At 44.9% G+C, this 23,790-nt stretch overlaps 1 protein-coding gene across 1 annotated transcript in view; it reads right to left on the reverse strand.

The window, feature by feature from the left end:
* The window catches only part of CDK15 (cyclin dependent kinase 15), a 40,357-nt gene extending 17,271 nt beyond the window's left edge, over positions 1-23,086 (reverse strand). The window contains 9 exon segments of the mRNA XM_026088208.1: positions 99-162; positions 4,942-5,035; positions 10,500-10,620; positions 12,907-13,030; positions 15,079-15,141; positions 15,936-16,032; positions 20,995-21,072; positions 21,684-21,781; positions 22,967-23,086. Coding sequence (XP_025943993.1) covers positions 99-162; positions 4,942-5,035; positions 10,500-10,620; positions 12,907-13,030; positions 15,079-15,141; positions 15,936-16,032; positions 20,995-21,072; positions 21,684-21,781; positions 22,967-23,086 — 859 coding nt within the window.
* Positions 23,087-23,790: the final 704 nt, after the last annotated feature.

The raw sequence follows: 23,790 nt of genomic DNA on the forward strand, positions 1-23,790 counted from the left end.
AGCAAAGGATTTTTCACAGTGAGAATTACCGATTCAAAAATTATTAAGTGGTTGGTACCTCAGAGAAAAAGCTGATGCTCTGGTGAGTTAAATCCTACCTGGCTTATAGTTGGGGAGCTTGGAAAGTCCTGGCCAGGTGTCCTCATTTGGGACCCCCAATACCTGTGTAAAGCAAGGAAGAGAGTGAGAAGAGCGATAACCTCCACAGCATTGTGCGTTGGTGTGAAGCTGGAGGAATCAGTCTCAGTGCAGAGAGAGTGTGGCCTTTACTGTGAATCAGCACGGATTCACACTGCCCCAGCTGGCACTCGATCGACGTCTGCATGTGAAGGACATTGATATTTTAGCATTTGTTTCTATAACAGATAGGGTCCTGTTGAGATTTAGTGTTGTTGCTGCTGGGAATATCACTAAAGGTGTATGCAGCTTCACTAACAGGTGCCCCTTACTCGCGTATTTGCCAGACCAGGGTCACGTTATTCAGCTCTGTTCACCACTGAAGCTGTCCTCCTGCACCAAAAGTGCCGCCAGGACTTACTCTGCCAACTCACACTGGCACCTCCTGCTACGCTCAGCGGCAGCACAGGCTAGGAGCTGTAATAGGAACCCCAGCTGCTCTGGGGTGAGAAATAAAAGATGGTAAACAGGTCTCCTGGCAGGTGCTAGACAACAGTTCAGTGTTTCATCCTGAGGGGTTCAGAGCTTCAGCAGTGTCTTTGGTCTTTACTGTGAGTTATGAGCTTCAGAAGTAGGTCCTCACTAAGCAAAGTCTGGTCCAGTAAAGCTTCCTCCAACTTCATTACAGTTGCTGAAATGTGTGAGATCAAGCATATCTCTTTCTGTGCTAGTTGCAATTGCAGATGTTTAGTGTCATTATTATGATTTACCACATGCAAAGTGCCTTGTGCCTACTGGGATGGATGATTTGTGCTAAAGAGGTAAAGCCAAATATCCAAGAAGAGTTCACAGTGTGTGATAATAGTATTATAGATCTGCACCGCCATTCCCAAGCATTCAAAGCTCATCATCCAAGTAACTCCCCAAATAATCAGATTGCCTTAAAAAAATCTGAAATTTTAATATGAACAATGTTAGGGCTTTTTATTCATTCTTCAACACTAGATTTGTCTCACATAAGTTATGCTTTGCAGAGGCAAGACAGTTCCTTCTCCTTAAAATGAAAGCTGAGATCCTATGATACAAGGAACGGGGCCTCACAGAAACTTGCAGTAAGATTGCAAAAAAATGGGCATCAGTAAAGAAATACAGTAAAGAACAAATACAGAGCCTGGCTGTGACAGTTGGCATGCATCTGGTAGCTGATTGCTTTTCTCACTYGTAGCTGGAGATCAGCCGAATTACAGCAGCCCCAAGCAGATCCGGCGTTTCATGGCTGGCGCATACTGGCACGGCAGCTGCAGGGTCCCCACACGTGAGCGGAAACACGGTGGGGCACCTTGCCAAAGCCAACCTTGCCCAACTGCTTGCCAGCTCAGCCCGCCGTGGCAGAGCTCAAGGCACGGGAGCTTTGCCCCCCCTGTAAAATCGGCCTCGGAAACCCCCTCGCCCTCAGCTCCGCCATCGTGCAGCTTTCAGCCGTGTGCAGGTTTTCGACAGTGGCCCGTGCTGAGGGTAGTTTGTTCTGGATAAGGGTGCGTTCCCAAGTGGCATGTTTGCAGTGTAAGTAGGGCAGGTTTGCCCAAAGTAAACCCTTCGAGTGCACAGGAGAGACATTTGGGAGCTGAACCCGAAGCCAAAATTTGCCAGTAATCTCTTAGCTTTCCAGGAAGCCACATCAAAACCTTCAGAATATTCTGCAGGGAAAATCCAGGTGTGCACTCTGGGGTGCCACTCCTGCACTAGTCTGGGCCCTAGTTTTGTCAGGTCTCCTGTGAGCCATCTGGCTTCAGTCCTGAAGACATGCGACGGAGGTGGGAGAGTTCAGCCCGGGCCAGAATCAGACTTCGCAGGGTCAACCCAGCACTCTGCCTCTCCTGAGCAAAGTATTTAAGAAAATACTTATTTGCTCATGTCTGTACTTTGCTGCATACGCAAAGATTTCAGCAAATGCTTACATGTGTTGCTGCGCTGAGGTATGAAAGCATTCAGAGCCCCAATTGCCCAATGCCATATGAATATGGATGTCTATTTTCTAAGTCTTCTCTTTACAGAAGATGCTTTTCCAAACCATAAATTTGGACCTGGTTTTGAATTTACAAGGTGATTGGGCAGGGGATTTTGTTCTGGACCTTTAACGAGATTTCATGCCAAATCAGAGAATGAGTTGTATTTATGTAATTTAAAGGAATTATATTGTGGGGATTGTTTCCTCCATTGTGTGTTCACTCCAAGTCCAGCTGTAAGCTCTCTGTTCTGTGCTATCAAATAAAGCAGCACAAAACAGTTATTCTGTACTCGCTGTTCTGCTGTGCTTCCCCAAGCAGGCGTTTTTTTCCTCCACTGAAAGGTCTTGGTGCAGCTGAGTTCAGCCCACTTTGACAGAGGCATAGGTTCAGCTGGAAGGGTGTACGCTTGCAGTGTATCTCAACAAACACTTTAAGCTGGTATAAATCGTTGCCCTTTCCCTAACCGCTTGTTTCTCCTCCGATGAACCAGCTGAGGGAACCAAACCAGCTGATTTGGTTTAGTTTTGCTGGGACATCTATTTTAAATTTTATGTGGCAAAACCTTTTAGTCATTGTTTTGGCACATGTTGGGCTCAGCCACAGGAGCACGCTGGCGGCATGCTGCAGCCTTATACAGCCCGCAGGGAGTCCTTCTCAGCACAAAGTTAATATCAACAGTATGAGGCTTTTTTGCAAAACCTGTGTCTGACTGCTTGAAATTTGAATGAAGGATCTTAAGTTTAACCTCAGGTTTTCTTACCCCCCATGCCAAGAGAGAACTGGAGACATTGCAGACCCCATTTCACTCAGGCCATACTTTCATAAGCAGCACTGCTGGCGTAAGTAGCTTCTTCTTCACCCCCTTCCCATCCTGGCCCTCTGTCATCCCTTCATTAGCACTGATGCTACTGTTTGTGCAGCCACATGGTGAACTGGGCAAGTAAACTGTCCTGCTTTAAAGTAATCGAGGGAGAAAAATTGGTTCTGGGTTCCCTAGGGGATGTAGCCCTACATACAAGTGAGGGGTAACACACGGGTGGGATTGAGTAACCAGGGTAGAGAGGGGGGATGGAGATTGCTTAAGGTGGCACTTGCCTCTAAAAGAAATGTTGGTGAAATGACAGCAAGAGACAGTCTTGATTCAACAGGATCAACGCATTTCATAGAATGGGGATTTTCGAGCTATATGCCTGGATGGTGTTTGAGCCAAGAGTCCTGAACAGAGATAAGCATGCCAGATGATACAACAGAACCATACGCCCAAATGCAGACTGTCTCTGAACTGGTGCAGCGTGCCTTTATTATTACTACATGAAAAAAACTATTAGAAAAAAGTAAGAATTCCCACTCTGAACCTCACACTCTGCAAAGTATCTCAGGTTAGGCACTGAAATCCTCTAGGAGCTTTGAAATCTTGGCCTAACACAGAGCCTCATTCCAGGCTGTATAATAACATAAAACCTTCTGTGAAAGGCACTAATTATTTCATGACTCTTAAGGCTTCCTCATGATTTTTAAATAAGTTTTTTTGCCTTCCATAGCACAAAGCGTATTAATCACGGTATCAGTTATAATAGCAGAGAAATGACAATAGGGCTATAACCCTCCAACTGCAAAACCACAGGAAACATATCAGGAGATTTCAGAGTCATAAGTGGAAGGATACCCTTCATTCACATGCTGGAAAACTGTGCCCTGCCCTAGCTTTGAACCCTATTAATTGGCCAAGTATGGATGGTTTTTTTTTCTCAATAATTCATTTTTTCACTTTTTATGAAAGAGAAATTCAGCATTTATTTAAATGGACTGAACTCAAGTCTAATAACTCTGAAGTTCACAGAACTGCTTCTTTGTCTTTTTAACACATTCTAGCCAAAAGCACAGAGGAAAACCTTACCTAGCAGGGGCGTTTCTGGAGGAAGGGATTCAGAAGGCAAAACTTGACTTATGCAGGCTTGAGGCTATAAAGCCGTCTCTTGTAACTTCCCAAGTTTTAGTTTTCTGTGCTTTCTCTTGTGATTAGCCCCCTCTGGGAAAGCCTCTGGGCAGAGGAGATGGGAAAGGGCAGGTCCCTGCAGCAGAACCCAATAGGAAGCTACGGGTTCATCTTCCCAAAGAGCCAGTAACAAACAGCAATAAACAATCACTTAAGCAGCCACCTACAAAATCCACTAGTGCAGGTAACTGCCTCCATTTCACCCCCTGGCACTGAGGACTTAGCTCTGTTTCACTTTCCCCAGCAGAAAAGGCAGCTTAAGAGGTTCCTGGATCTCCCTGCTGCCCTTCCTTGTTCACTGCTGCCTTCATACAGTAATTTACCACCCTTTCCATTTCGGCAAAGCAGTCTGTAGGGCTGCAGCATAAACTGGACAATACAAAATGTTCTAAGTTAAAATAAAAAAAGACATCCAAAAAAACCCCAGGGCCTTGCTGCTTTCAAGGCAGGTTACGAGCGGTATTAGCACTTCTTTGTGAGAATATGGTGTGCTGCATCCTACAGTAAGGGAGTTAACAAGAAGCAGCAGAATTTGCAGTATCTGCACACCTTTTATGCCTTCTTCAATTTGATGTCACTTTAACTGGCTTTAAATTTTTGATGAGATGACAAACATCAAAGGAAAGTCATTTGATTTACTCCTGTGTCTGAGAGAAAGTTGCCAAATGTAAAATGGGTTACAAAGTCTGCTATAAACTTGGCAGATTGGACCAAATTATTTCTGCTATTCATAGGACCTATGCTCAGGACTTCAAAATGAAGTAGGGGGCTGGAGCAACAGCTTCTTTTTTCTCACATTTCAGGGTATATTTTACTCACTGCCCAGATCTTCTCCAGTTGTTCGAGAGCACCAGAAGTTCCTGCAAATATTGGTTGGCCCTGGATCATTTCAACAAATACACAGCCTGCACTCCTGCAAGAAACCCAAGGTATTAACTCATTCACATACACGGTATGTGCAATATGAGGGGAGGCAGGGGGGGAAGAGAGAGAGAGAACAGTTGTTGGAATGGAAATTTAGAAATCCTGATCTGCAGCTTCAGAAATCCTGATATGAGCCTATATATATTCATCTCATGTCTATATGTGTAGTTTGGAACCGTAGGTGTTGCATACCCTGTCCATTTCATCTAGTGAGTGAGTGGGGGGCAGGGGGGAGGCAGCAGGGCAGGAGATGGGGTGTCTGTATATATGCAGATAAATACAGGCTTAAGTGAAGGCTGCTATACCTCTGCAGTACGGTGGTAGGCAGGGTACAGTATGAGAAAACCCTGCTGATCGTGGGAAGTCAGGAAGGCTTACTAGGGGAAAGGCCATGCTACACATCACTGGTCTTGCAGCACTTTCTTAAGCATTTGCGACTGGCCCTTGTCACAAACTGGATGCTGTAATCAAAAGCTCGATCCAAGCCCTACACATTGAAACACTTGACCTAAAAAGGGGGTAAGTAAAATAGGGCAGCAACAGGCTAGAGATTCATCACATTCACATCCCTCTCAGATAAATATTTTAAAATAGAATAAAGTAATCAAAGCTCCTGTTCCCATCTTTTTTTTTTTTCTCAGCACCACCCCCCCCAAAAAAAGAAAAGAAAAGCTTCACCAGCAAAACAAGACAGGCAATATCCTTGGAAGAGAAACCCACTAAGCAACACTTTTTCTCCAGCACCAAAAGATTTGTTTCAGATCTCTTTCAGCTCGTCTTGTTACAAACCCATCCAGAAAAGACAGTCAAGGTAGAAGCTTGTGGAATGCTAGGTTCTTTTCCAGGAGGAAAAGATGCAAAATTTGGGTGGTAACAATAGAAAAAATAAGCAGGGAACTACTACACAATATATTGGGTTGAAGGCTACAGTGGATACAGAAAGAGCACAGAGGCACTAACCACTGGAGAGATTTTCCTTTAGAAGCAATCAGCTCTTCACTGCAAAACTGAGGGCAGGATTTCACGGTATAAAGAAATCAGTGGCAACACCACATTGAAGTAATCCTATTTTTACTCCATCCCCAGCCCTGTGCTTGTGCCAAGGCAAACCATCTAGCTTAAAGAAAACACCAAAGCCTGCAAAAAATGCTTTATTTTATTAAGATGGATTAGTCCAGGTGGCAATAATGATGAGATACTTGTGGCCAGGATAGGCTTATCTATTTGCAAGAATTTCCATGTCTTATTGTATGGTGTAAAACTTTGCTCATTTACTTTTTATCTTTTTCACCCCAAACTTTTTCTGGGTTTTCTGTGTTTTCACTATATCCCATCTCTGCTCTTCAGGTTCTAGGCTGAATCTTCTTCTGTTTTACCAGATTTGAGTCCTTTAGGTTGAAATGTTGACAATCCAGCCTTGTCTAACAGATTCTGAAAGAATTATTTTCACTTGCTGAGCTATAACTAGTAATCTCTTCTGGTCATCTGCACTGCTGTCTTACCTCTCACATCTTGTTTTTTGCAATCCTGAAGATGCTTCTCCTATCTGGCTGTGGTCAGTGGAAAGCCTGACATGCAACTCATCTGTGGTATTTTGGTCATCCTCATATATCAGGTGATGCCAAGTCTGTTTCCAGATCCATACCTAATGCTGTTTTCACAAACATCTCTGCTGCACTTTCCCTTAGCTTCATGTACCTTAGCCTTGGGTCTTGTGAGCTTAGCTCCTTATTTGTCTGATACATTCTGACAGGGCCGTATATCATGAAACTTAACTCACAGCTTTTGCGACACAGATTTGTGTTTCATAGCACTACCGCATCAGCTATTTTGGAGCCCACAGACTGACTCTACTGAGACCAGTGTCATATCAACCCTCTGTTTTCACAGCTGATGTCTGTGCCCAAATGGCTCACCCTGTTTTGCAACCACATATGCTGCTGTAATCCACTGATCCCGTTGCACAAGTTTAACCGCATACTGTCAGTGTTCATTTAGGTACTCTTGATTTGTACTGAGAAGAGAAGCAACTCTATGTGGTTTTGGAGCAAATGGTCCTGAGGTTTGCTCACAGTTTGGGTTCTGAAACTCTAGCTGGGAATGGCCAATCGATGGGAAACAGAAGCCACTGCAGAAACTTCATGTGGACTCTGTACAGCCCTCAAATGAGAGAGCCACAGCTAGACCTTCTATAGAGATTTTTTCTAATGAACAGTGCTGGCTGTGCTGGTTCCTAATTTGAATTTAAGACTCTGAGGATCTGGGCATTGAAGGTACATGACACTTCTTTAGGGAAAGGGCTAGAGATTCTTCCCTGCTAGTAACAGTGAAAGTGCCCTGGTCTTCATGACCTAAACTGCTCTGATGCAAAGGTCAAAGGCAACAGAGTTCATGCGGCCGATAGAAAACCGGAACTGCTGTGGTTTCCATTATTGCTGAGAAGGCAGAAAATCCAGACAGGGCAATAAATGGAAGTAAGAACTAGATGCCTTTTTTTCTAGGCTCGGCTAACATTTGCTAAGAATTACCCAAGGGCAAAGGGTTCAAACATCCAAATCTAATGAAACAGTCTTTTCACTAATGGGCAAGCTGTCAGTCTGAGGAGAAGAACAACTTCTAGGTTGTTACAAATTCACCTTCCGACAGAGCTCTCTTTTGTATTCATGGTTTATTCCCCTTATCTCTGAAAACCTTTAAACCTCTGTGTCTCTAATAAAGACAAAACTATCAGAGCAGCCACAACTGCTGGAAAGGAAGGACTTTTTGCTTCCTGCAGTGAGGCTTAGCTGACCAGCTGCCTTTAATGCCTGCTTGATACTGTATTGATTCATCAGTGGCAATTATGACTGTTTCCATCTCTGTGTTTTCCAGGATGAAATACACTTTTCCTTACAGAAAAAGGCCAGAAGTAGATAGAACAACTGACATATGGGCACCCCTCTCTTTTTGCAGGTATTTTTGTCTATTTGTTAAAGTAGGACTTTGGAAACAAGGTCTCCTGGGTCCTTCATTTCACCTTCTCTATAGAAGCTTCAACTCTCCCTTTGAGGTATGGGATTTATGGCATTGTAAGGATCCTTCTCTTAACCAGGATCATTCAAAACACAGCCTCTACCTTTAAATATTTCTAAGTTTAAGACCTACATTAGAACTGTTGTTTTGTTTTTCCCTTTTTCCTTCTTCCCCCATGATGTTCATTCTTGAGGAATTCTTATTCTATGTGAATCTACCTAAGAAGATTCCTGTGACGTTCCTGGAAGATTATACTAGGAAAGCTTGACTGAAAAGAAGACCTGACTTTAGGCACTCATGACATTAGCAGCTACTGAAAATCAGCTCTGCACATTCATAAAGTACTTTTTGTTTAAAAAAAAGTCTCCCCGATACACAGTGTAATCTTCCTGAAACATTCTGTTAGTCTCCCTGACATCCCTTAATTAACTCATCTAAAGTCTTGAAGAGATAGTGAGGGAGAAAGAGAGAGTGAGGGAAGAGATACAGAGAGATTAAAGCAGCTTTGCTAGTTAGTCCAAGAGCTAGTGAGTCTCCTTCTATATCTCTCTCTTCATCTATTCAAGGCCTCATTCACTTCTCATGTGCCTCCCACTGACAGTATTGCTGCTCAAGCACACTATGCACGAATTGCCATAATGTTTTATTTTGTTATAATTGGTTTCTTTAAACCAAGGCTTTAACACCCACTGTCTCATGCCATTGCCGAGGGCATTCTGACCTGCCTTCGTGTAAATTGCAGCATCCAGAAGAAATAGGGTTGTTTTTTTCTTTCTTCCCTATAGACAAGTAACATCTGTGTGAATTCACATTATTTCCTAATAGACAAAAATTGAACTTAAACGCAGCGTACATCAAGATAACAAACGACTCTTGTCGGAGGAAGTTACTGAATAGAGCTCACTGAAGTACCTCTGTTCTCTCAGCATGACATCTTTCTTTAGGGCAAACACTTTGAATGTTGTTATTATAAGGAGGCATTATAACAAAGGTGCCTGTAGCGTGATGTAGTTCAGTGACTACTGACTGAGAGCACTGCACTGTTAGAGATGGACAGAGTGCTGGATGGGATCTCTGTAGACCAGTCCCATGTTGCTATGCGGTACACTAGAGCATGGTTGTATAGTGGGGATGTTGGTTCTGTGCAGCCAGAAATGCCAGGCTTTGTGTGTGTAGCATGGGCTACTTCAAGGAAAAAAAATACAGGCTTATATCAAGTGGCTACCTAATACAAACTCTCTGATCTGCTAGACAGGCATCTCCTTCAAACACTGCATACATTCCTGAGAGACTGTGTGGAGGGGAGAAGTGGCAGGTAGTGGGAGAGAAAAGAGAGAACTATGAAGACTGGCTTAGCAGCTGGAAGCCATTAGAATTTGGCAAGGTTTTTCTCCTCATTGAAATCTTGAAGCAATTAAATTAGCAGCAGCCCTAGGGGAGTGAACAGACTAAAAGCTCCTATTTCCTTGCTCTCTAGAATTAGGCCATCAGAGTCTCCAATAAGCTGCAGACCTCTGGAGGACAAAACAGCTGGGAAGACCTGGAGCTTTGCTGTTCTTAAATCTACCAGCCCTCTTCTGCAGCCTCATTCTTCAGCCTGCTGTGCTGCCAGCCTTTCCCAGCCTTTGACTCTGTGGAGCAGGTAAGCACAGTCCTAGCATGACAAGTACAGGGAATTAACTGGCTTGAGGAAAAAGGGTGAAACAGCAGTACAATTTACAGATGTAAAATTGCCCAGAACAAGGATGGTCTGCTGATGATTCTTGAGCTGCATGCTGTCCATGAGTAAATCTGGATGGTGTTGCTGGGAGCAGGCTTGGCCTGGTACAGAAGTGAGCCAGAGGTCTGATGAACCCTAGGACCCAGCTGCATGTCCCAGCCAGCCCAAAAGGGCCTGTGAGACTCCTGTGAAGCCATTGGCCTCTCTGACCTTCTACCTGCTCTCTCTATCACAGAAATAATGAAAATCTCAGACTTCTTTCTATCTCCAGAGCTGTTCAGGAACCCTTTAAAATTGTCTTTTGTTACCAAGGTCAAAATCACTGTTGGTGCAATTGTGATTGTATCCATTGGTTCTTCACAAAGCCATATCTGCAGAAAGCTACCCTGATTCAGCCAACTAGATATATCCAAAATAATAAGTGCATTAAGCAAAGCTCTTCTATTCTAAGACCTGAAAATGATTCATAAATGTTATCAGATGAGATTTATATATCTCATAAATATTATCAGATGAGATGTAATGATTTCATTCCTGAAAACTTCTAGGAACCCAACAGTACGAAAGTCCCACTACTCATACATTTTCTGCTCACACATGTTAATTACTCTACTTAACGATTGTATCTACTATAAGTTGGTGGAGTTCATTTAATTCGCATAAAGATGATTTTCCCCAAGAGATGCTGTCTGATTTGAGATGCTTTGAGATTGGTCATTACCAGATATCTAGATCAGAAGAATATTCGGTAGCTCCAAGCAGCACATCAGGAGGATGGTACCACAGGGTCACCACTTCGGAGGAGTATGTCTGACTGGGAATGGACTTGGCATGAGCAAGGCCTGCCGGAACAAAAAATATTAAGTGCAGTGAGAGGACAATCCTTATGCCTGTACAACATATAATGCTCTGTTTCCCATTATTATATATTTTCTCTTGCACCTTTAAACACAAGTAATCCCAAAGCAGTTTACAAGCAATTGACAAAGCCAGTGTCTCTGGAATACACCTCTGGGGCAGATGGGATCAAGCAGTATGCCCTGTCCTGCAGGGCAGGGAGGAGAAGGAAAGGCTGTTTTGACTGATGACACCAGGAAAAGCCCAGCTCTTACCAAAATTGCCATGGATATTTAGGAAGATCAGGCTGAGTCTGGGCTTCTAAGATTTCTATTTGAAGCCTCATATAAACTCTCAGAGCAGTAAATAGAATATTCACCTTTCAGTAGGTTTGAACTAAATCCAAAAAAATGTTGGTTCTGATTTTTGTTTGAAGTACCCAGTTTCAGCAAACTCATTTATTTGTGTGTGTGTATGCGTACATCTGTCATTTTATATTCAAACAGAATATATGTTGTTAACTCTCTGGGATAAGCTGTAGTTATTTTGCATCTTTTAAATGCTTCTAAAGCACTTTGCTCACTTACTCAAATTAAGTAGGCAACTGTGCTCTTTCCAGACTTCTGAACAGCTTCAGCCAGTTAATAAAAACCAAAAGTCCTGCTCCCAGAATTGATATTTTCCTTTCCAAAACATGTGGCACTCCTTCATCTCTGTCCTCCAAATAAGATGGGGACAAAGTGCCTTAGTTTATCCTAAAGGACATAGGAAGAAGGAGGTATTGCCTCAGCTGGCATTTGTGGTCACTGTTCCCTTGACTTCCCAAAAATCATGACAGCTGCAGAGCCAGTCACAGAAGGTCCTTGAGACACCCCAGAAGTGTGAAGGGGAAATGTGCTGGAGACACCCTAGCAATGCAAAAGGGAAATGTCCCTGTGATGGCCCAGCAAAGCAAAGGCGAAGAACTTTGCTGCTGGGCAGTGCAAATCCTGCTTCCTGTGGGATCCAAATACTATGCTAAGTGGCTTTTTTATACTGCTCAGGCTTTGCCTTTAAGAAAGCTGCTCTGGCATTGTAAGAAGGACTGAGAGTAGATATAACTCTGTAAAGGGACTTTCCCTGGAACTCAGAACTGGAGCCCTTCTTTTCCAGTCTTGTAAACTGCAAAATATCAGACCAGGAAAGAGGCCACACAAACCGCTGCAGCAGGGAAGGAGAGGCTTGGAGGGTGGGCTGGAAGATGGCAATGCTCCCCTTCATTTTCATGGTCCTCCTGGCCCATCACACTGTGTCCTTTTGGGGGGCTGAGCATGTGCTCTGGGTGGTAGCTGGAGAGATGGGGTGAGAGATTTGTGCCCAGTGGGGCTGAGTTTACAGGCAGTGGGAACGGGGAGCCCACTTGGTTTCAGTGCCCTGAGCCACTTGAGTAGGCTGGTGCCTGGGAAACTGTTTACATTTTAGCCAAACTGAATCTTACCTCCATGAAGCCTTGCACAAGTCTAATGGAGTCTGGCAGCGGAGGAATGAGAGGTATGTGGAGCCCTTGGAAGGGAGGAAATTGGGAAGAGCTGTAGGAAGTACTGTAACAACAGCACTGGGGAAGAGACTTGTTGGGTACAAGGAGACTTGTTGGTCAGGGGAGATGTGTGTGCAAAATGTTAGTCTACAAAGTGGGTATCCCTTACTTGCCCCCACTGTCTGAAAGGTGTCTCGCGTATAGTTCCTTCTTCCTTTCTCTCTGAGACCTGGTCTGCTAGAGATACGGGTGCAACAACAAACTGACCCTGCAGACAAGCCAGCCAGCCATGAGGCAGGCAGAAGGACTGTTGCGAAATAGAAAGTAAACCTTTCTCTTCTGTGGCACGTATAGGAATGTACGATGGTGTGCAGTGAAGGCTTCTTAGCACCCCTTTGCAATGCGCTGCAAGCTTAGTCTGTGCTTTACCGTTCGTGAGAGATGCAGCCATCCCAAACTGGTGCCAAGAAAGCCTTTTGGCTCAGCACATTGCTGTGGACTCCACATGTCACATACTTGCTGAAGAGAGAGAGCTTGATTCTCAATTCATTCGAGACAGTTTTATGCGGCAGTAATTGCTCTGACTTAAATGAGGTTACTCCCTGCATCTATCAATGTAAAGAAAGGAAAGACTGGACTGACCACAGAAATACTTTCCTGAAGTTCAGTAAGAGGTTATGTTTCTATGCTTTAATTGGCTGTGGATACAGATCTATATGTATGCTAAAGCTTAGCTCTGATCAGATATACTAGCAGTTTCCAAACAGTGACTCACCAAAGTCAGCTAACTTGAGCTCGCCAAGGCAACTGATGAGCAAGTTCTGGGGTTTCAGATCACGGTGAAGAATGTGTTGTCAGTGGATGTAAGCCAGGCCTCGCAAGAGCTGGAACATGAACAGCTAGAAAAAGCCAACAAAAAAACTGAAATGGTTTTGGGTGACTTTGCAATGATACATTAACTCTGAACTTCAGGAGAACTCCTGGAACAAAGCAGAGACAAAGCAAGTGAGAAGCCAGTAAAAATCCTAAAAATGAGTGGAGCTGACTGAGGAGGAGAAAACTGCAGCGGGAGATGACTGCCCTGAGGCTTCCTGAGGCTTTCCGCATGGAATACTTTGGCAATGAGGGCAGTCCCTAAGTGCACGTTTTGGAAATTTAACTTTTTTTTAGAATTGGAGTATGAATTGCAGGAGCAAACGCAACTCTCCAAAACACAGACCCAACACCCAGAACAGCAGATACTCTGATCTCAGTGTTCACTGCAAAGACATAAAGCCAAGTAGAAGGAAGGGTTTAGGAGCTGAAAGTTTTGCCCATCGCAAGCAGTTGACACCAGCAGAGGGAGTGCTTTAGCCGCTGTACACCACCTCTCCCAAATACAAGCTGGACCAGTGAACTGACTTATTTGACAGTGTAAACTGCTAGCTTTCAAGTTGGGAGAAAACACAGAGACCTGATTTGAACAGACAGATAGAGCAAATTAGAGCTGATGAATGAAGCAAGCAAGCAGGAAAGCAAGCAAACAAGTAAGCAATACCTAACTCCTATCAGAGTGGCAGTATAAATAAGCCTAGTGTAAAATAAAAACTGGTGTGGGCAGAAACAAAGTATGAAATTGGATAATGGTTAGAAAACAAAACACAATGCAAGTAAATAGACTTCACCAGAGAAAAGACATTTTTCATCAGAAGCTTAACCTGAAGAGCAGGAAGACCAGTGACACCCATAGGTCAGTTTTCTACCAGAAAAGTGTCCCTGCAATATTCTGCACACTTACATCATAGCTGGTGGGAAGCACTCAGAGAAAAACCAAACAGTATGTGCCAGCAAAAATGAAGCAAGCTAGATGACCCTCCCAAAGGAACAGTAAATCATTTTGAAGTTCAATTCCTGCTGACAGTGAGGATTTTGGACACAAAAGCAGAGCAGCTGGCAAGTATTTCCTCACACAAATGCCAGCGACTACATGTTACAGTCGTGTACTCAATGTCCTTTACAAGCCTGCCCTGGTAGCAGAGCCCTTGAGGTCTCTGCCAAAACTGCAATACGGGGATCTTGGACACATCTGAGCACTGAGGATGTTTAAAATCTGGGGCCCCAAGAAACTTCACTAGAACTGGTATTGCTTAACAATTATCTGGAAGAAGATGTGAACAAGGTGGCAGCATTTGAAGATGACAGAAGTATTTAGATTAGCCAAGATAAGAAGTGACAGTGAGGAACTTCAGAGAGATCTGACAAAGCCAGATGAATAGGCAGTCTGATAAGATACAAAGTTATTGTTGACAGCTGTAAGATAAATTAACTGAAGCTACTCAGGAAAAGGACCTAGGCATTCACTGAGGACATCTGCATTAAAACCTAATCTCAGTGTGCAGCAGAAGTCCTAAAAGTTAATTAAATTGTGCAGATGTCTACAAAGGAGGGTAGGAGACTATTATAATACTAATCTACAAAGTAATGGTACATCTTCAGTTGTGCTCAATTCCAGTCAAGCTATCCCCCAAAAAGCTTTAGCAAAACCAGGAATGATTTAATTGACTGTAAATATGAAGACAGTTCCAGATGAGGAGGGAGTGAGATTTGAGAGCTTTTATTTAGAGAGATGAATAACATATTCTAATGATAAGAGAATACAAATTTGTGTGGAGACAGATTTGCTTGCCACAAGATGTCATTGTTTACAAAAGCTGAATGTCCTCTTGCAGGCTCAGGAAATGGGAAGAGGGACTTAAGCTGAAAAATGGCTTTGGAGAGTTAGTGAGAGGGAGGTTATTACATCTTTATCAAAGACAGCTTTTCTTCAAACTGTTTGTCATATATGGAATGAATAAATATTAGTAACTTTTAGATGTTTTAAGCATTGCAGCAATTTACAATGATCATACATAGTGGAAAATAATGTATTTCTCATGCTTTAAGGGATACTAGTCTTCTAAGAGCTCACCATAACACTGTGAGACTGAAGTCCTCCAGGATGCTGGGCCATGTACTGTGCCAGATCTGTGTGCTAAATAAAAGAAGATAACTTGAGGCAAAGCTACTAGCATAAAATGCTTCTACTAACAATGCCTGTTCTGTAAATAGAAAAAAGTATACAACCACTACATACAAAGGATTCTCTTTCATCTTAGTGAACATCTGATCTGATGCAGCATATGAGGACGTGCTTAAGTATTGGGTCAAATCAGGGGGCTGGCTGACCTGTTATTTCACCCTAACAGTTTGTGGCCTGAAGCTGATAGTTAGCAGAATTCATACTTGCACCAGAGTTAATCATAAAGCTACAGTAAGAATACATAGCCCATATGTTTTCCTCATAATTTGGTTGATAGCTATTAGCAAAAGTAACAGAAGTAGCAAAGACTCATATTGAGAACTTATTTATTGGCATCTTGCCTCCCCATGAGAGAAACGTATAGCTTGGCCATGGTGAGCCGCTGCAGCCAGTGCCAAATTTGACACTAACTGGGATGTGAGCTAGTATCACTATGCCTTATCCTTGCTGTGGCTCAGTAACCATACTTTTACTGTGTTGTCAAGTCAGTAATGGAGGTAAATAGTTTCTGCCATCCTAGTGGAGAGAACATGTGGAATCATTTTTGTGTACAGCTGTTGCATAAGCAGAAACAAAAAAGTAAGGCTGCATGGATGGAAAGCAGGACACCAAGAAAGAGAAGTGAACAGTGCACTAAAGGATAACAACTTGTTCCTTTGTACATGTCCCATAACGCAACAAATTCATTACACAGCCACTGGTTTCTTCCCGGTACTTCATAGCAAGCTGGAAAAAGAGCAACTCGCCATGTATTCAAAGACAAATGTTAGAGTCTCCTTGGTCTGGATAATGTCATGAAGGAGTACAATGTTGGCATGTTTCAAACACTTGAGAAGAGAAGCTGTGGAAAAACAAAAGGAAGAGCAGGCTCACCACTGCTGGTGGAAGTGGAAGGAGACAGTGCATGCAGCCAGTTAGTGAAGATAAAAACTGGGAGCAATGGTCCCAGCTTGGGAGTTCTGTAAGAAGCGGCAGCTACTGAACCTGGAGCTTCTTAGAGAAGCAACCATTAGTGCTCTGGATTTGGCAGGAACCCGTCTCTCTCTCAGAGGTAGGATCTTGCCTCTGTCAGAGATAGCAGTTCCCAGTTCCCAGGTGTCAGCTTCTCAGCTGAGAACAAACCATTTCTTCAAGGCAAATGCAGTGGGAGGCAGGGACTGGGAGCTGCCGCAGAGTCAGAACTCAGCACTGGCCCCAGGGCCTGGCCCAGAGCTTCCTATTCCCTCCCATCTGCCTCCCAGGAGATGCCCTCAACAGGGGCAGCTGGCAGGCCCCGTAGCAGAAAGGTAGGTTTTTATCATCTTCCAGCTTCACAGTATCAGGGTACAAAAATCTGCTGACAGAAATTGCTGTAGATGCTCCACTGAATTTAGGTCTGTGCTTTTAGTTTTGTGAAAGTGTATTGTCACTTTCTCTAATTTAAAGCTCAAAGAGATGAAGCTACTGAGTGAACAGTAACTTGTTTGTATTTATACAACTTTGGCATGTTTTTTCTGTTGGCCTAGCCATCTGAAAGCATCATTGCAACTGTGTGGCTCTGGTCCTTAATTACTGGCACGCCTTTTCCAGGCTTCAGCGCAGCCATGGTGCGGTGCTGGCGGGGGCTGCACACTGAAGAGCCTCTGCCCCTGTACAGACCACGGGGCACTGGCTGATGCTGAGAGAGAAGCTACAGCCCTCTGAGCCAGGCCTTTCAGCCTTGCCGTAGGTTTCTCGTGTGAGAGCAGGCTCCAGCTGACATGCTCATGAAGGCAGTTTCTCAGTATTAAGTCTTGACTGCTAAGATCGTCTGTGGGAAAAGAACATGCGCAGCTTCCTCATTTTGCACCCTGGCCAAATAGCTATCAGACTCACGGCTCTGCCGTAAGCTTGAGACAACAGGTACTGCAGCTCTGTAAAGAGGGAAGCGGTGGAGCTGGGATGGCTCTGCCTGTGTATCCCTGGCACTACTAAAGAACTAGCTGTTACACCAAAGATGTGTGCAGGCAGAAGCCACAAAGCTCAACAAAGACAGGGGTCCTGACTCCAGATTTTAGTCCAGCTTCTGGCACAGCAGCATAGTCTCAGAGCGGCTTGAGACTCACCCTCCCCTGCTGATTAAAACCAGATTAGCATACTGTCAGACCACCCAGTGGTAAAAATTTCATCCAGATAAAGCATGGGCATGCAATCTCATTTCTGCTGAATTAGCCAAAGCACACAATGCAGAACTTGTGCTGGCTGTGGGAGGGCGGATGACTTTTGGTCCTGGATAAAAGCTGCTTTTTGTTTTTTCAAACATCTACAAAAGATGTTTGAAGAGCTTTGGGCTGGCAGAGCAAATTTATACTGGATTAGCACTCTCTATCTTGTGACCATAACAATTTCATCTGGTTGTAAAAGCCCTGCAGCCATATTTACTGTATTACGGAGCTGTGGCCTACGCCTATGCCAATATTGAGACTGCTGAGCAGTATGGGATACCTGCTCCAGCATAGGTCCTGGGAATGGCACCGAATGTAAATTAGTTCTTGCACAGAGCTTGGTACCGCTGCAGCTAAACTGCCTCTGGTACTGGCACTAGTTCGTTTAGCTAGTGCCAATATGTCCCCAGTACCCTGTAGTATGAACCTGAAATACGCTCCAGGCTGCACCTAGTTGCCTATGAACCCAGTAAAGATACTCTGGTTAAATCCCATTTGCTATGGAAAGGCGCTGCTACTCTGGCTCTGTGAAACCTTGAAATCTCCACGTGCAGCTTGAGCCAGTTGCCAGCTCTGCCGCCCCAGAGGAGCAGCACGGAGGGTCCACAGTGAGGTGGAGGAATGAGCCTGCTGGGCCTGAGTCAGGCCTCTGGGAACAGCCCCTCACGTGCTCCCTTCTCCAGGCCCCTGCTGGGGTGTCAGGTGCTACAGCCAGACCCGAGCTTTAAAAGCACTTCATTTCTGTGGGGCTCCTGGGGTGAAGCAGTTCTTTGTCAGTGGCGTGCCATTCCTCCGGCGTAGCAGGGAGTGCACCAGGTTAATAAATCTTGTGCTTTGTTTGCGCAAGTGACTTACATTGTAAATTTGAGGTGTCAGATGCCGCAAAGCTCAGCAGTACACAAAAGATCTGTTTAAAGTAGCCCCTCCATAGGATCACTGTTATTTTCTCCCATAGTGAATGAAGTTGAAGGCTCTCAGCCTGTTTGGTAGAGCATGCTAAAGGGGCACTGGTCTTTAGAGCATCATTAGTTCTAAGTAGGTAAAGTTTTTAAGGTTTATTGTACTGGTGGGCTAGGAGCATAATGCAGAGCGAAGACACCACAGCAAATGAGTTTCAAGGAAACCATTAACACAAGCCATTCTGCAAATAAGCATATTTAGGCATCTCTCTGCTTTCATCCAGAATTCGACTAAGGACTTTGTAACCTTTCTTATCTTAATTACACTGGTGTAAATCTGGAGCTGGTCCACTAACCTCTCTGGTTATTCTGGGTTTCAAATGGAGTTGACTGACATCAGAGTTTTGACCCCTTCCTCGTGGTAGGACTGCTCTATGAATGCTGGGACATCTGCTCTCCAGCACTCGGTGGTGACAAAATTAGCTCCAGCTTTGAACAGCAATAAGAAGCGGAAAACACAAAAATGTGTGACCCCTTACATTCACAGCTCTCACTAATAGCAGACAACAGACTAGCACAAAGGTTGCGTATTTCTGTGTAAGGAAGATACTGGATTATGATCCTCTTGAGATTGTGAAGCAGACAAAAATAGAAGGCTTAATCAACCAAGCAGTTTGTGGAGTTATGTCTGTAGGGACACGTAAAAATGTACAAACAAAATCTAGGCACTTAAACAAAATCATTTCTTCCCCAAAGAAATTGAGAAAGCTGCAGATGCTTTGCCCAGTGCTCCATGAAGTCACCTGACAAAAACCATTTCTCACTAGGCTGAAATGGTAAAAGTTATTAAGCACCAATTTTATCTGGAAATGTTTCTCTTCAAGCTGGGATTTGTTATGCTCCAGATATCAGCTGCCATCATACAGAAAGTGGCACCATCTGTGATACCAACAGGCAAAGACCTCTTCGTAAAGGGCACTTGAGTCCACAACCGCCCACTGCAACAGCAGCAAAAACCGCTGTGCAGTGCTAGTTCCTAGGGGACCTGGCTTATGATGGTGGGTCCTCAGCCTGACATTGGTAGAGAGAATAGCAGTGTAGCCATGTCCTGGTTGAAGCCAGCTTGCTTCAGAGGCCTCTGAGTTAGAACGGTGGGCTCTGTCTATGCTTAATGGAAGGAGCACGATTCGGAGCTCAGCTGGGCAAGCACACCATCTGTAAATCCTTCCTCTTTGCACTAGCCGCCTGGGGAGCCCATGGCCAATACACATTACAGGTGTTGCAGTCAGGTGTTTAAAGCTGAATGGAATGAATCTGAGCCTGTTTCAATATCGAACACCGAGACAGCAAAAAGTGATTTCTAGAAATGGTTAACTCTGAGCTGAGCAGCCCTTGCACAGTTCATTGTTGATACCTAGCGAGCGATTCTGTTAGCAGGCAGCTCTGTGACAGAGGACCGAGATGAGCCTCAGGGCAAACCACCCATAGGAACAGCTATTTGCTGCCCCTGTGACTAATGGCACAATTTCTGTTCCTCTCTTATAAAGAGGGTGGGGGAAAACAGTGCATGAGACTGACTCTCTTGCCCCTCCAGGGTCTTCTGCCACACCAGGTTCACCAGCCTATGAGCACTGGATCCATTAAGAAATTCACTGCAGTGAAGCTACATGACGTCAGTGCAGTTATATCCATACAAGCCCCTAATGCAAAGGCGAGCATAGCACGGGGCGAGGGAGGTGAACTCTGTGTTGGAACAGAATCGAGGTTAGTCCAGCCCTGCCTGGGAGCAGGGTGTCACTGAAGGTGAATTCTGACTGCACGACAGTCAGTGCAGGTCATCCAGGGACTGCTGTGGAGAGTGAATTTTATATATATCAGCATAGGTGTGATTTTCCTTATATAACCAGCATCTGAAATACAGACAAGGAGGGAAAGCTTCTCTCTTATACAGCCGTAAAGGGCAGGGCATTAGCTAGGCATAAGAATTCAAGCAGAATCATGCCTGTTAAAGAGAGTCTTAAACATGATACAAAAACACAGAGGTTGAAAAGATGGCCCYTCTTTTACAAGCCTGATAAGAGACTTTATTATATGTACTGTGTTTCCCATAGGCAGCATGTTTTGTTGCTCAGAACGTGCAATCAGGAGCCCAGAGACTGTGCTTGTAGCCCAAGTTCTGCCACTGACTCTCCACACAGCTGGGACAAAGCATCATCTTCCTGTTTCTCAGTGCTCTAGCTGTGAAAGAAGTGGTCATAATCTCATTCACAAGGGCAACCTTGTGCTCCTAAAACCTTTGCTGGCAAACAGAATGACAATTCACTATGAAGCAGACCTGTCAAGTCACATACATTTGGTGGGAGACTCATTCGGCAGGCCCCTGCCACATGCCCCCTGGCTCTACAGCCTGCATCTCATGCATTTGGGACGCAGAGGGGCAGTACACCCTGCAGGCTGCCTCTCGTCCAGGATCTCCTGAGTGAATACACCAGCAAGCAGGTTCCCCCTCCCTCCATCACATGCTCACCTACCCAACACTAAAAACATCCTTCCTGAGGCATAAGGAAACTGAGAGTTTTGGAGAAGCACAGCCCTGTACATAGAGTAAGCAAGAAAGGATTTAGGAAGCTGTTGTGTGGAGTTTTCTTCAGATTAAAACACTCTTTGAAAATGATGTCCCTCATTCTTCACGGATGTTTGAAGAGGCTCTTTATTTCTTAGCTTCCCAGATGGCTGTAAAGGGCAATCCCTCCTCTGCCTCCAGGCTGAAAACTTTCAATGCCACCAACCGGCGGTTGATCCTGTCAGGTCAGAAAAGAAGGCGACACAAAACACCTCAGTGCTCAGCATGATGACCACATTAACAGCCCTCTAGGCTACTCTACACTCATCCAAGCAGAGTTTTTAGGGCTCACTTTCCCACCCAGGTTACGCTCAGAAAGGAACTGCAAACCACCTCCCTCTTGGCTTCATTAGCAGTGAGCTGGGACCCAGCAGGCCAGGCTGGCTAGAAGAGCAGCAGCTATTACAAGTGTGCTGGGCAGTGTCCCCACTCTGCCCTCACACCCTTGCGGCCCCGGGGTGACTCCAGCATGCCCTCGCCCCCTGTTTTTCCATCCTGCAGGGATCCCTCCCTCCAAGGGAAAGCCTCGCACTGTCTCGGGTGCAGCTGGACAATCTCCTGGCACACTGCAGTGCAGCAAAGTGTCTTTGCAGGGCCTCCATTGCTGCAGTGGAGGAGTTCCCTGAGAAATGTTGATGGGGCTTTGCAAATATCCTGGTTAAAGGCAAATGCAGACTTTAGATGTGCTTTTATCTTGCTTTGAGTACTCAGAATTGCCCGACCCTTTACGGATTCCTGTACCTGCTGTGTTCAGAGGATGCAATAACAGTACTACTGGTCCTTGCTCACCTGCTGATCCCCTTGTAAACAGTTGCACAGGAGCCTTCACACAACTTCTCCAGATATACATAGGATGTGGCAGCTCCAAATGGAATGCCTTKCCTCTGCTTCTTGAAGAAAATAGATACTATTTTAGATTGCTGGGTAGAACCAGAAGCTACTAGCACGTCATTTGGCAATTAAATGCTAATTCACRGCTAGGAATAACCCCCGGATGAAACCCTCACCCCTCCGAACTTCTCCACAGCACCCTGTTCCTGGAATGGATCAGCATAACACCCCGGCCTTTGCATCCCCTGGCTCCAACTCTGGGACGTGTGCAACCGCTGGGGCTGCGGGGAGGGTGCAGGAAGGGTGCTCTGGTTAGATTTGCCAGCTGGCAGAGGAAAAGGGTGCAAACTGTATCACAGGCAAACAACCGTTTTATTGGTACTCTTCTTTCCTTTCTCCTTGACTGCCCTAACTTTTGAGCACTTCATGCAATTTTTGTCTCCCTCCTCCCATTCATGGTACTCAGTTACAGTTTCCTAGATGGGCATAAGGGGAGCAACTGTCCGCATGCTCCTGTCTTGGTAAATGTTAGTGCCGATCCTGAGAACACAGGAAGACAGAGCTGCCCTAACTACTGAGGGCATTTCAATCAGCATCAGTCTAAATGCACGTTATTCTCTCTTAGCCTTGATTTGTTCCTCTCTAGATAGCAATCTGTTAGGGCAGGGACTAAGAGCCAAATGCAAGGGTGAAATTTCAGGAAGTTTAAATTTATGGCTTCTCTCCTTTTACCTCCCAAACCTCTCTATGTTGAGCCTTTCTCACCACATATATAATTTACACAGCCTGTGAATTTGGCCCATCCAGCATAACAGTACTATAAACTATAAAGCTATAAAAATAGTACTAATGAATGGCAGGCAGCCTGCAAGCTCCTCATGAGCAGCTACACTGGACAGATGCTTGCATTATCATTTGATTCAAATATAACAGGACTTGTAATCTGTGGCATGTTGCCTGTAGGTAGTACAGAACCCTGTAGGTTGCTGGCTCCCCTCCCCTTTCTACAATCCCTCTTTGGCGTAGGGCTCACTGGAGAGCAGTCTCCTCCCAGATCATCATATCAAAGGCATTTATTGTAATCTAGTCCTCTTTCAGCAGGGAATCCACAGGTCTGAAGCTGCAAAGTTTGATGCTGGCTGCTTAGAAGAAAATGTGGATGTTTCATGCTCCACAACAAATGGAAGGTCCCAGCCTTAATCTAGCTTGATGCTGAAGTATCAGGGGGTGATATCAAATACCTCTATTGGAGGGGCCGCTTCCACGTGCTGGAGGCCGGGGATATGTTGGGAGCCCCTTCCCTCTGAACAGCAACTGCAGCATCCTGGTCCGAGAGCGCTTGCACACAACACATCTCCCATGTTGTTCAACTAAAACTTCTCTCTCTTCTCTCCTTTGCTCCTCCTCATCCCTCAGGCTGTAATAACAGTGCATGTGACTCGCACAAGGTCTCTGCTTCAAGCAGTCTTATGATTTCTGCAGTTTTGTTTTGAAAAACTTCATAACCGAAGGTGGGAAAATAAGCAACAAATGCAAGCCTTCTGCTGGTACAAAGTTATGTCAGTTAAGCAAGTCTCAGTGTAATATATCAGATAATTAAATGGTGCATTTCATACAGCAACATACCTTGGCTTCCCTCCATGTATATAGCAGTTGCTACTCTATATGCCATTAGGTTTTAAGCTGAGCTACATGAGCAGTATTGGTGAGTCAAGGTTGCTGCAGAAGCTGTGTTTTGAGAGTTATTTCCTATTAGCTACAATTCTCTGCATCCTTTAGGAAAGCAATCCAGCAGGGACTCTTGGTGCCACCACCGTCATGGTGGCATTGCACACGCACCCTCACCACTCTTCTGTTTACTGGGCTAAATGCGCTGGAAACCGAGACGCAGTTTGAGTGCGTTTTCTGTCAGCCCGCGCAGGGCCTGGCAGAGGCCGGGCCTGGGCTGGGCCGCGCAGCTTAGGCAGGTCCCGGGCTTTTCCCTTTGCCAGGCGGATACRTGGTCAGCAAATGGCAGTTCTGCCCAATCTGAGCAGCAGCAGCTGCTGCTGCTGGGGAGGACACT

This window comes from Apteryx rowi, unplaced genomic scaffold (genome assembly GCF_003343035.1).
Source record: "Apteryx rowi isolate R43461 unplaced genomic scaffold, aptRow1 scaffold_12, whole genome shotgun sequence".
Classification (NCBI taxonomy): Eukaryota; Metazoa; Chordata; class Aves; order Apterygiformes; family Apterygidae; genus Apteryx; species Apteryx rowi.